A 12734-nucleotide genomic window follows, 5' to 3' on the forward strand; every position below is an offset into this window, starting at 1 on the left:
TGATAAAACATAAATTCCCCTCTTCCTTTCTTTTTTTTTTTTTTTTTTTTTGCTTCTTCTATTACCCCAGTTTACAGAGACTGGGTTCACAGAAAGAGAAGATTCTGGACAGGATGAGTAAGATTACTTTCTCCCCCAATGAATTTCCTCCTAACAGTTTTTTTTTCCCATAATTATTTACTACCAACTCTTCTTTGTTCCTTTATTCTAAACTTCTGTTGCCTTTTCCCTCCCACTTTTCCTTCAAGCCTGGTTCTGTCATCTCACCCACCCTGCTTCCTGCAGTGCTCCAACGTCTGAAGTCCCAGCTGTTCTCAGCCTGACACTTCACTGTACCTTGTTGTAGTGTTTGAAAACATCTGAGGCTGCATCCATCTCCAGCACCCCGTAAAGCAGCAGCTTGCAGAACCCAGCCAGGAGGCGGCGCCGCTGGTGCAGCTGCTCTATCTGTAAAGGATCCTCCTGAGAATGACCTGGCTCACATCAAAAGCAGAATAGAAAGATCAGAACCAGATTTAGGCCTCCTGCCCTTACAGCCTGAGGCAGGCCCAAGCCCCAGACCCTTCCTGAGCTCTGGGTATGGTATCCTCGTACCACTGCCCAGTTCTCCAGGCTGGATGAAAACGTGGTCCATGAGGAAGCTGGCTAGTTCAGATTGGAGCGTGGCTTCAGGAAAAAAGATAAGGGGTCTAAGAAAATCACGACCCCCTACAATCATCTGAGGGCTGAAGATGAGAAGCAGATCACTTAATAAGACAAAAGCCTGTTGGGGAAAAAAAAGAATGCTTAAAAAGGACAAGACACTCACAAGACAGAAACTGCATAGCTAACTTCTCCTCAGAACAAGGCTTTCTCACACCACGGGAAGTGACATGCTTCCTTGGTCCCACCTGGCAAAATGCTAACCTGCTCCTGGATCTCAGAAGCGACATCTGAGAGGCAGCTCTGGCAGAGTTCGCAGAATGCCATCATCCTGTCCTTCAAACTCAACAGCTGCTTCTGTGGAGATAGTGGCTTGAGGAGGAATGGAGACTGGGCTCCTGCATTCCCACTCTCTCTACTCAAACCCATATTCACCTGGGAAGCACCTGATCCAGAAAGGTGGGTTAGTGTCCAAAGAATGGAAAAATAGACAAGAGTCAAGGCTGGCAGCATCACCTGTAACAACCAAATGTTACAAAAATGGATGAGTCAGGAGTGAGGGGCAGAGAGGGAAGGGGGGAGGAAGGGAGAAAGGGAAAGACAGACAGGCAACACACACACACAAAGCAGTGAAGACAGAAAATGAGATTAACAGAGATCTAATTCCTTCTCTGGGGGGAAAAGGACTGATTCTGGACAATCTTCAGAGGATTCTGTCTTGGACAGGAATGCCACCTCTTCCTCATTTATCTGATGTTTCCTAGAATCCCTCAACATTATCCTTGACTCCCAGGAAACTAGAGAGGATGGCTGTTTTCAGGCACTGGAAAGTACAGTTCACCTTCTAAAGTGGAGTCAAAGGAAAGACATGCACATGCTCTTCTTCTCGTGTCTCCTCTGCAGCCCTGGGACCAGAACTGCCTGGGATAGTGAGCCACCTAGAACACAGGGCCCTTAAAAACTCCCCTCTGCCTCCACATCCCTGATTCATTTACTTGCCTGGTGAGGAACCTCTCCTGTGTCCACAGCCTTCCGGAGGAGTCGGTAGCATGGCTCATAGAGCTCCCAGCGAGTCAGGTCATGCGCACTTTGGGGAAGAGACAAAAACATGACGCAGGAACAGAATGGGAGGATTCACCACCACAGACACCAGGAGAAACAGGAAGAGGGCACGGGGAGTGGGCTGCTCACTTGTAGAAGGCAGACAGGCGCTTCAGAGTGGCTGCCAGACTGTACACCTCATCCTCATCTAAGAAGGATGACTAAGGGAGAGAGAAGGTCCATGACAGGATTTTCCCAAGAACACACAGATCTACATTCCCCATCTAGCGGCCCCCTCAGACCCAAGTTTGGGGCTTCCCAGTTCCTACCTGCAGCAGCTCTTCAAGTTCCTGCTGGAAGCGGTCACTTAGCAGATCCACCAGCTGGCTGCGGGCAAAGTCTACCCGGCCGAAGAACGTGAACTCAGGATTACAGAGCAGATAGAGGGCATGAGCACCAGCCTCAAGCACCGCAGGCTCCGCGTGCTTCACCACCACCTCCTGGAGCTGCTGCAAGAACAGCTCCAGGTGCTGACAGAAAAAGAGGTGGGAGAAGACAGTGTTGTGGGAGAGGAAAAGAGGGGGCAAGTGTTCTGGAAGGGAGTGGGGTTCGGTGAGATGAGAAAGACAATTGAAGCATTAACTTTCAAGGAGAAGATGCCTATGGAAAGGAAGGCTTATTCATTTTTTTGGAACCCAGTTTCTTGAGAAGAACCAGATATTGACAGTAGAGCCTCTAGTCCTAGCAAGGAAGTAGCAAGGTGTAAGACTTTATCTTCCTCTCTACTCGCCTTCTCCAAGCGCCTGGTACAGTAGATGTTGAGGTCAAAGTAGCTGAGAAGCTGGAGCAGGGGAGCAACCTTCTCTGCATCAGCTGAGAACTGTAGGGATTGAGAGGGAGACCTACTTACCAGCTAATATATGCTAAGTCTTACTCCCAGTCCTCACTGGGGGCCATTTCCCTCCACCTTTTATTCCCAGGTACTGAATGGTGGGCAGCTCTACCTTGGCCAGAAGCTGGGGTAGCAGGGGGATGAGGTGCTCTGTCAGCTTCACCTTGTCATCGGCTTGGATCTTACGTTCTTTCGGGGTTAAGCCCTGGAATTAGTCATTTGGGGGGGGGTGCAAGGAAAGATATGGAAAAACACTGGGTCCAGAGGGAGTGCATATGTATCCCTCCTCCCCACAATCTCACCTGCCCAGGAAGGAAAAGAGAATAATTCAGCACGTCCTTCAGATTTCTTTTTCTAGAAATGGAATTCTTTGAGAGACAGAGAAGGGGCACCCTAATCTGAGACTTGAGGATAAGGCTAGACCATACCTGTCTGGACTTTTATTGCTAACCAACCCACATGCCCTTCACACCATACCTTCCTCCCAGTGATCCGCCCCACAGGTGGGTGACCCTCAGAAGCTTGCCGAGCACTGGACACCAGGATCTCAATCAGCGTGCTCTCCTGCGTATCGTCCAAGTCTGAGTTGGCAGGAGGATGAAAAACACAGAATCACAAATTCGCCACCCTCCATCTCCAAGTCACCCCAACTCCCCCACCACCCAGGACACCTATGCCTCATGGGTGAAATGTCCCCTCCTCCAGCTACCAAATGGCACGCACTCTGGTCCTTCTCCAGTAGCAGGCTTGTCAGACTCTCCCAGTCCTTCAGCTGAGACCCTGCACAGTCCCACAGGCTGTCTACTAAATAAGCAGCATGGTCATGGAGCTGTGGAAGAAGGTACGTGTTAAGTTACTGAAGCCACATTAGAAAATTCTAGGAAGTGGCTACTGACAAACCATGTCTCTCCTTCCTGCATCCCCATTTCCCATCCTTTTCTACCCACAGGTCTTTATGCACAACAGCCAAATAGCTCCTTCCTATACATCACCTCACTTTCCACGAAGAAGGACAGCAGAAGGTGGAAGAAAGTCCTCTGGGCACGTGGACTTCTGCGTCGCTCTCTACCACCCACCATTTTAGTCTCACACTCAGGGTAGAAGAGCCTGGTAGAACAAACACAGGGAAAGGGCAAGCCCAGGAGCAAATGAGGAGCAGAATAACTGCCACAAAAGAAAAAAGAGTCCAAGGAGACGTGTGAGGGAAAGAGATACAAAGCCAAGGAAAGTCTCAAGGAATTAAGAGGGGGAAAGCAAAACCAAGAGACTTAATAGGGATGTGGGGTGTTGTTGGGAAGAGCAGCAGCAGATACAGGAGAGAAAACAACACAGGAAGGCATTAAAGGAACAAGTGAGAGGACCCTACTCACTTCCAGTAGAGAAACTCCCCTGCAGCAGAGGCCAGGGCTCGGTTAGAGGCATATACAACAGGGTAGATGCCCTCACAGTCTGCATCTGTCAGCACCCCCTCCATGTTCCTGCCAAGAGAAAAGGAGAAAAGGCAGGTGGATCTCAATGCTGTCCCCTAGGACAACTAGGGCTGGAAACAAAAAGAGGCAAATGAGGATTTGGAACAATCCAAAAGAGGAACAACAACAACAAAAACCAATGAGGATTAGCCGATAAAGAACTTATGAATGGAGAGTGGAAGACAGAAGAGTATGGAGAGTTAGAGAAGATAGGAAATGTCCCCCTTTGAGATCCTGCAATTTAGGAATGACCTCTTTCAACCTGTTACAGAAGGAAGAGTCAGCCTATGACAGATGGAGGGACAGGACTCTGAAAGGGCCTGCCTGATGCTGGAAAGGTAGAAGTCCAAGATGTGTGCCTCCCCATTCCCCAGGACTCACTTAAGGATGAGTGTTAGTAACTTGACAGCTTCCACCGCCACATCATACTCTCGGTCCATCACCATGGAAACCATCCGGTCCTATAAAGAAAGAGAACATTGCTTAGTACTTCATTGTATCCATCCCAAAACATTAATCTCTCTTAGAATTTGAGAGATTCCTAAAGAGAAGGCATAGAGGCAGATGCTAAGATAGCTATAGACACATAAGAGCAACAGGAATGGAAAGATGCGGTGGGGAAACAGGAACCACAAGAAAGAGCCGAGCACAGGAGTGCTGTCCCAATTTTACCTTGAAGCGGCTAGTAAAGAGCTCCAGGCGGGCAGTCAAATCCCGGCTGCCGTACAGCCCTTTTAGAGCCTTGAGGCACTTCAGACGGACTTCTCGATGCTATTGAGGAAGATGGAAATATGACTAACTATTCCTCTATTCAACCCCCACTGGGCCTCCATACCCCTCTCTCAGATTACTCTTCCTTAGCCTTGGTGTCCTCTATCCTTAGGATTTTAGGATGACTCAGAGACAAGAGACAGCTGTCTTCTTATATAAAAATCAAAAGGATCACAGCAGAATTTAGCAATCATAATGAAAAAGATCTTTGGGGCACCTGGGTGGCTCAGCTGGTTGAGTGTCCAACTCTTGAGGTCAGCTAAGGTTGTGATCTCACGGTTCATGGGATCGAGACCTGCACTGGGCTGTTCACTGGCATTGTAGAGCCTGCTTGGGATTCTCTCTCTCTCCCTCTCTCTTTGCCCTTCTCCTGCTCACACTATCTGTCTCTCTCTCTCTCAAAAACAAATAAAAATTAAAAAAAGAAAAGGGTCTTTTGGCTATCACCCTAGTACCTGTATCACCAATCCATTAATAGCTTTCTTGCTTTTTCCTAGGGAAAGTCTTTCTCTACTCTGGTTTTAAGGTGCTTCATCTTCTGGATACATCTTTCTCTCTTCTACCTCATCCTACCCTCTCCAATACTTGGGAGTTTTGAGGTTCACTACTTTGATGGGCTGATCACTAGTGATGATCCTAAGCAGCAGGACCAGGAAAAGTTGTGGTGTCTTGGGGCAGGGAAGATGGTAATGGAGGAAGGTAACGGAGGAAAAGAAGCTGACTCAACGCTCACCTTATCATGCAAGGTCCAGCCGATATATTTCAAATAGCTGTCAGTAAGGAAAGATGTGCTGTAGCTTTGCATCCAAGACCCAATCTCTTCAATGCAGATAGCACGGATCTCAGGAAGGACATCCCTAGGCACACAGAGATAGACTGACTTCTATCACCGTCTCTCTAAATTCACTTTCCATCCTCCCAGACATCTCCCTGCCATAGAAGAATGTGCTTTCTTGACTGAACACCATGTTCTGTGCCTTTAATTTCCTCCTCCCAATGTAAATATATAAAAAATAAACATTTTCAGGGGTGCCTGGGTGGCTGGCTTGGTTGGTTGAGTATCTGACTCCTGATTTTGGCTTAGGTCATGATCTCATGGTTCCTGAGTTTGAGCCCCACGTCAGGCTCTGTGCTGATGGCACAGAGCTTGCTTGGGATTCTTTCTTTCTCTCTCCCTCTCTTTCTCTTATTCTTTCTTTCAAAGTAAATAAATACTTTAAAAAATATTTTCTTTCTGTAATATTGCATAAAATAATTGAGCTTATCTTCCATGCCCCTTTTAAAACTGATTCTGGAAGTCAGTTTAACTGTTGGCCAAATTTCCACTTGAAGAAAATATTAAATCAGCTTAAGAGTTCTGGAAGGCAGAGGTTGAAATCTAGGTAAGAGTGAGAAAAATATATGGATGATATATTATTTTTTAAATGTTTTATTTATTTCTTAGGAGAGAGAGAGACAGCGTGAGCAGGGGAGGGTCAGAGAGAGAGGGAGTCACAGACTGAAACAGGCTCCAGGCTCTGAGCTGGCAGTCAGCACAGAGTCCGACGCGGGGCTCGAACCCACGAACCGCGAGATCATGACCTAAGCGAAAGTCGGACGCTTAACCGACTAAGCCACCCAGGCGCCCCTATGGATGATATTTTTAACTTAATTCCACTAGTTCTTTTAAACAGCGTAAAACTCCCCTGCCTTTAGCCCAGTGAAACAGCAGGCTGGGCTAGGAAAAGGCTTGTCAAGTTACAAACCCTCAGAAAAGCGCCGTTTGGCTCTTTGCTCTGGTCTTCTCAGGTCTCCAGCTCCAGGAAGACGGGGAAGGGAAAGTCTTAGGCAAGCTGGAGCAGAGTAATACCTAACAGTGCCTTATTCTCTTATTTTCTCTCCCAAAAGAGCTTACAAGAGCCTCTGGAGTTGGGGGTGAACTAAACCTTACTAATTTAAAACTTCTGTTCTCAAAGTTTTCGCTCCAGCTGCATTTGCACTAGGACTAACCAAATAACCAGGGTTATAATGGAGGGACGCCTTGCTATGTTTACAGATTTCATAACCAGGGACCAGCTGTTTCAACAAGAGGAGTGCATTCACTCACCTGTACCGATGCACAAAGACCCCCCTGAAGAGGGCATTCATCATCCCCTCAATCTCCTCTTGATGTTCTTGGAGCTGGAGGACAAGAGGAAAAGGTCAATCTTTCTTGTGCCCCAACAGTATAAGGCGACAAAACTATAGAAAAGTATGACTTCCACTTTCTTTTTCAAATCACAGGACATACTCTGAACCCTTGATATCCTAGGTTCCTTTTAAACTTTCTAATTCTGAAAGAAGCTGTATAGTCAACCACTTACTCAGAGGATTCTTTGTGTTTGGAAAAAATAATAGCCCCTCTGGGTCTGGTTATTTTGGCTACCTTTGGCTATTCAGAGGCACTAGCTGGTAGTGAGATAGATTTTTGACTAGTAACAATTGAGAAAATGAATTTTTTAATAAATGAAGTTGATAGAAATAGCAAAACTAGCAAAAGAAGAAAAAGAAGAGATTAGACCAGTGGTCCTCAACTAGGGCCCCTCAAGGGACATTTAGCAACTTCTGAAAACATTTTTGGTGGTCACGACTGGGAGGAGGTACTCGAGTCTGCCATCTAGTGGATAGAGTACAGGGATGCTGTCAAACACTGCAATGCCAAGACAGCCCCCAGGTCAACAGTGCCGTTGTTGAGAAACCCTGGATTAGATGAATAACAGATATCAAGGAAGCAGAATTATAAGGGAACATTCTTTAAAACAACTGACCCTCCCTCTTCAATAATCAATATGCTGGGGGGGAAAAGGGGAGGCAGAGGTTAAAAGACACTTAAGAAATACAACAAATGCAATGCATCATAATCCTTAATTAGATCCTGGTTGGAATTAATCAGATATAAAAGGTGTTTTGGGGATATATAGAAAAATTTAAATATGAATTGGAATTAGAAAGTATTAATGAGTATTTTTGAATGTGAAAATGTTATTGGGTTAATGTGGAAATAATTTTTTGGATGATGAGATTTAAAATAATTGTTAGAGAACATATTTAAGTCTTTAGGTGGAAATACCAGTAAATCTATAATTTACTGTAAAATAAAAAAATTGAGGCACCTGGGTAGCTCAGCCTGTTAAGCGTCCGACTTCAGCTCAGGTCATGAACTCGCAGTTCACGGGTTCAAGCTCTGTGTCAGGCTCCATGCTGACAGCTCAGAGCCTGAAGCCTGCTTCAGAGTCTGTGTCTCCCTCTCTCTGTGCCCTTTCCCCGCTCATGCTCTGTATCTCTCTCAAAAGTAAATAAACATTAAAAAAGTTTTAATAACAAAATAATAGAGGAAACAAATACGAAGAAATATTAGTTGCTAATCTAGATAATTTGTATATGATGTCCACTCTACCAGCATCTCTATCTCTCAGAATGTTTGGGAAATTTCATATTGAAAAGAAAAAGAAAAAGAGGGAGAGACAGAAGGTGGAAAGGTTGTCAACTATACCAATTTCTATAGAAGTTTGGAAAAAAGAGATTAAGACCCTTGACTATAGGGATTAAGAAGTCACTGGTTTTGAAAGAATAATTTCAAAGAATAACGGAGATAGAAGCTAGGTAGCAAAAAACTGATTCAGCTGGATATTAAGAAAGTAAGAATATACTAAAAAGGAAGGATAGAAATGGAGTAGTTCATAGAGAGGAAGAGTAAAGGGAAGATTCAAAGGCCTACAGACAGTTTTAAGTGAAGAGAACAGTGGGGAGAGAGGGATTGAAAACAAAAAGAGAAATAATGACCAATAAAGCAAGAGCCTAGACAAGCAGAAAAAAAAAGACTCATGGTATTATACATAAGATCCGAGACAAACCTAATACACATAGGTTTAAGATCATAGTGACATTGAAAATCGTGAGAGAGAGTAAAGGAAGAACGTTTACCATGGAAGAAATCTTGGTGAGGGGTAGAAAAACAGTCAACTGTTGTGGTTAGGCATGGGGAGTCCTGCCAATCTCATGTGGGGGAAGTCTCAGATATTAAGAGATACTAAGAGAGAGTGGTGGGAAATCAGTGTCTCGTGACAGGCATACTTAACTTGTTTTCTGGAATGTGAGCTCAATGAATTATTTCTAACTTAGAGTGAATTTCAGAGTTCTTTATAATGGAAACTAAGCAAAAGTGAAATTATGCAATGATCTCTGACAAGATGGGTCTATTAGACTACCATCAGACTCCACTGTTCATGACCTGAAAGGTTGCCTAGGGGCCTGTGCCTTACCAGAGCGAAGTGCATGGGCAGGGGTAAAATGGGCTTCAGCAGCAGTGGATGAAGCTGAGAGAGACGGAGGGAAGAGGCTGGGAACACTTCTTACCTCTTTGCGTTTCTCCAACAGGCTCTCCAGTCGCTCAGGTGCTCTCTGTCCTGGCACCTTATTTCTTTCAGCCTCATACTGCCGCTGATTATTGTCTTTGTGCAGACTCAGTTGGAGGGCAACTCTTACCAGGGAGGTCATTAGCTTCATGGCTTTGAACCAGGAGAAACAAGAAAAGGGAATTTTTACTTTGGTCAGAGGAGGGAGGATAGATTTAAAAAAGAAAGGAGAAAAAAAAGCATCTTATGGTTGCAGTGGGAAGAAGAGGAGGAAGCAGGGAGGGGGCAGTTGGGGTTGGGGGAAATCCGCCATGGCTGTTGCTACCTCTGCCACCAAAGGAAAGAAAAGAAAGAAAGAAAAAGGAATGGCACTCAAAATGAAAAGCTAGAGCAGGGTGACCCTAAAATCCTAAGACTGTTCTGGAGTAGACATTCCCCACCCCCCACCGCCTCTTTTAGGCTTCTTTTAATCCTCAGCATGTTCCCAAGTTGTTGAGCTATGAGAAACAAGTTAAGGCTGGAAATTGTCACTGCAATCCACCCTTTTTTACAGTACCGTTAGTGAGAAATTTGGTTGAAGTTCAGGGTAAAAGAAGCCTGGGCTTGAAGGGCTAAGAAGAATCCAGGCACCAGAGAACACAGGAAATCCCCAAGTGAATGTTTATAGACTAAATATTAGTGCTTACCAGCTAGGGTGCTAGTGTGACGGAAGGCACGGACTTGGGAGTCCGAGAGGCCAGTGAGCAGAGAGATGAGGTTGTCCATTGGGAAGCCGTCATAGAGGAGGCTATACTGGCACTGATAGACCAATGTTTTCACAAATTCACAGAAACTGCCCTGGAACTTCTTCCAGGATGGACCCGGTGCTATCAGGGGATACTCTCCTGAATCCTATAGAAGGGTTTATGAACTGAATGAGAAAAGTATTACCAAGTCTATGAAACTATAGGGACTTTGGATGTCAAAACCCAATAGTACAGTAAAAATCTTCTTCTGTTATACCTCATTTTCTGCTATTCTACACTTTAGAGGCTTATTCAGATAACTATAGGTCCCTTCTGCCCCCAAGAGACTGAACTCTTCCTTCCAAACGCTATCCTATTTCCCAGAATCAGAAAGAAGGGACTAATGGGCCTTGTGTTTTGAAATAAGAGTGGCAAGAGAATTCTGATTGTCTTCCTCCACCTCATTAAACTGTTCTGTTAGGTGCCGGATGATCTCTGAGTTGGACATCTTCTTGAACATCTCGGAGGTCACACTGCCTGAGGAATGAAGGAGATGAAGTAGTTACAAGCAAAATAACAGGACTCTGTAACCATTTGCACATACACCTGAAGATGAGCTAAGAGATACATTGAAAAGAGCATAGATGGGGAATCAGAAGACCTGAATCCCAATCCTAAACCTGCTGCCATCAAATTGTGTATCTGCTGTAAATCAACCTCTCTAGAAAACCCAAAGGAAGCAAGCAATGGAAAAGAAAGGTTTAAAAAATATATGTGACAGCACAAAGTCTGCTTGGGATTTCTCTCTCCCGTTCTCCTGCTTGCAAGCACGCTCTCTCACTCTCTCAAAATAAATAAATAAACATTAAAAAAAAAACAAAACAGGGGCATCTGGTTGGTTCAGTAGGTAGAACATGCAACTCTCAATCTCAAGACAGTGAGTTCAAGCCCCACGTTGGGCATGGAGCTTACTTTTAAAAAAATCCAGGGGCACCTGGGTGGCTGAGTCGGTTAAGTGACTTCAGCTCAGGTCATGATCTCACGGTTTGTGAGTTCAAGCCCCGCGTTGGGCTCTATGCTGACAGCTCAGAGCCTGGAGCCTGCTTTGGATTCTGTGTCTCCCTTTCTCTCTGCCCCTCCTCTGTTCTCTGCTTCTCAAATAAAAATAAACATATTTTAAAAATCTAAACAAAAAATAAAGAAAGCAATAAAACTGCATCAATTCTGGATTCTTATACCACACCTGAGATTATCTTGCCCCAATAAATTAGGTCATGACCTGTGGGGATCTGGGAAGCCCACAGCTTCAGTGAAGAAATATGGAAGGAAGTATCTGAGAAGTAGGGAATCATGAAGGAGGATTTCATCTAGAAAAAGAAAGACTAAAACATATCTAATGGTCTATTTTCAAATTTGTTAATATCATCAGCATCACATTAGTGTGATTAGCTACTTTTCCCCAAAGGGTCTTATCTCCAAACCAACATAGTTCCCTTATTGGACCACTTCCCTACTTACCAAACTACATGTGGTCAAATCAGTGAAACTTTTCATATGCTTTACCTTCTCCCTTTATTTAGGCAATTCCTAGTCCTACTCATGTAAATGTAGCAAAAGTTTCATAACAAAGAAGCAAAGGGCTAGGGATTAGAAAGGGGTAGGAGTTTCCTCACCTTTACATCCACAAGATCGGATGAAAAAGTTAATGAGCTCCAAGAATCCTGCATCCTGGTCTTGCTTGTAGCTCTCCAGCCACTCATCCACCAAAGACTAGGGAAAAAAAGGTGGATGATTTCTATTTCTGGCAAAATGACAGAGTGGAAATCCTGTATGACTATATCAACTGAAGCAGTTAAACTTCTTATTAAAATATTAAAAACATCTTTTTTTTAATGTTTTTTTTTATGTTTTTTATTTATTTCTAGGAGAGGGAGAGAGACAGCATGAGCAGGGGAGGGTCAGAGAGAGAGGGAGTCACAGACTCTGAAACAGGCTCCAGGCTCTGAGCTGGCAGTCAGCACAGAGCCCGACGCAGGGCTCGAACCCACGAACCGCGAGATCATGACCTGAGCGAAAGTCGGACGCTCAACCGACTAAGCCACCCGGGCGCCCCTAAAAACATCTTTTAAAATGTACTGCTGAACTGGAATGAAAGGTAGAATTCCATTTGGCCAAAAATGAAGTGGAAGTAGCAATCCTGGGAGATAAGCAAGCTGATTCTTGCCCTGAGGGTTCTATGAAACCCCAGCAACCATGACTTTCTGTCCAGATGGCTGCATGGAATGCGGAGCATAGGAGATTGAGCTTTCGGGTTTTCCAAGAAAAGCTCAAAAGGAGGCTCCTGCAATAAAGTGAGGTGCTGCGGGGCCCTGGGTGACTCAGTTGGTTGAGCATCCAACTTTGGCTCAGGTCATGATCTCACGCTTCGTGGGTTGGAGCCCCGCATCCGGCTCTGTGCTGACAGCTAGCTCAGAGCCTGAAGCTTGCTTTGGATTCTGTGTCTCCCTCTCTCTCTGACCCTCCCCTGTTCACACTGTCTCTCTCTCTCTCTCTCTCTCAGAAATAAATAAAACATTAAAAAAATTTTTTTTAAAGTGAGGTGCTACAAAAAGTCATGTTAGCATGAAAAGAGAAATGAAAAATAAACCCACAGATCAGAAAGGGACAACATGAACATTAGCTTGTTAGGACTTTAGCGTGGGGTGAAGGAACAAAAAAAGAACTCTCCCTTGAAAATTCATAACCGTAAGCCAGCTCTCAGGTCTAGGTTTGCAGTCTAGATCCACATTATCTATACGATCAGAATACTCTCAATCAAAGA

The 12734-nt window shown here is 44.8% G+C and overlaps 1 protein-coding gene across 3 annotated transcripts in view; it reads right to left on the reverse strand.

Annotated features, from left to right (window-relative positions):
- Window positions 1–12734, reverse strand: part of STAG3 (STAG3 cohesin complex component) — a 29688-nt gene that overhangs the window by 9018 nt on the left and 7936 nt on the right. Inside the window, exons 5-25 of one of the 3 annotated variants that reach the window (XM_077758639.1) lie at window positions 11587–11683; window positions 10374–10450; window positions 9875–10079; window positions 9190–9341; window positions 6902–6975; window positions 5549–5672; window positions 4717–4815; window positions 4426–4505; window positions 3946–4053; window positions 3568–3682; window positions 3299–3404; window positions 3053–3156; window positions 2688–2780; window positions 2474–2563; window positions 2013–2213; window positions 1834–1904; window positions 1642–1729; window positions 1078–1158; window positions 907–993; window positions 595–763; window positions 337–473 (exon numbers count right to left, since the gene is read on the reverse strand). In XM_077758639.1, coding sequence (XP_077614765.1) covers window positions 337–473; window positions 595–763; window positions 907–993; window positions 1078–1158; window positions 1642–1729; window positions 1834–1904; window positions 2013–2213; window positions 2474–2563; window positions 2688–2780; window positions 3053–3156; window positions 3299–3404; window positions 3568–3682; window positions 3946–4053; window positions 4426–4505; window positions 4717–4815; window positions 5549–5672; window positions 6902–6975; window positions 9190–9341; window positions 9875–10079; window positions 10374–10450; window positions 11587–11683 — 2358 coding nt within the window. Of the gene's footprint in view, window positions 1–336; window positions 474–594; window positions 764–906; window positions 1015–1077; window positions 1159–1641; window positions 1730–1833; window positions 1905–2012; window positions 2214–2473; window positions 2564–2687; window positions 2781–3052; window positions 3157–3298; window positions 3405–3567; window positions 3683–3945; window positions 4054–4425; window positions 4506–4716; window positions 4816–5548; window positions 5673–6901; window positions 6976–9189; window positions 9342–9874; window positions 10080–10373; window positions 10451–11586; window positions 11684–12734 lie in introns of all 3 variants that reach the window. The other 2 variants (XM_077758637.1, XM_077758638.1) reach the window with 2 other exon arrangements.

The sequence above is a fragment of the Crocuta crocuta genome, unplaced genomic scaffold, assembly GCF_008692635.1.
Source record: "Crocuta crocuta isolate KB4526 unplaced genomic scaffold, BGI_CrCroc_1.0 scaffold273, whole genome shotgun sequence".
Taxonomy (NCBI): Eukaryota; Metazoa; Chordata; class Mammalia; order Carnivora; family Hyaenidae; genus Crocuta; species Crocuta crocuta.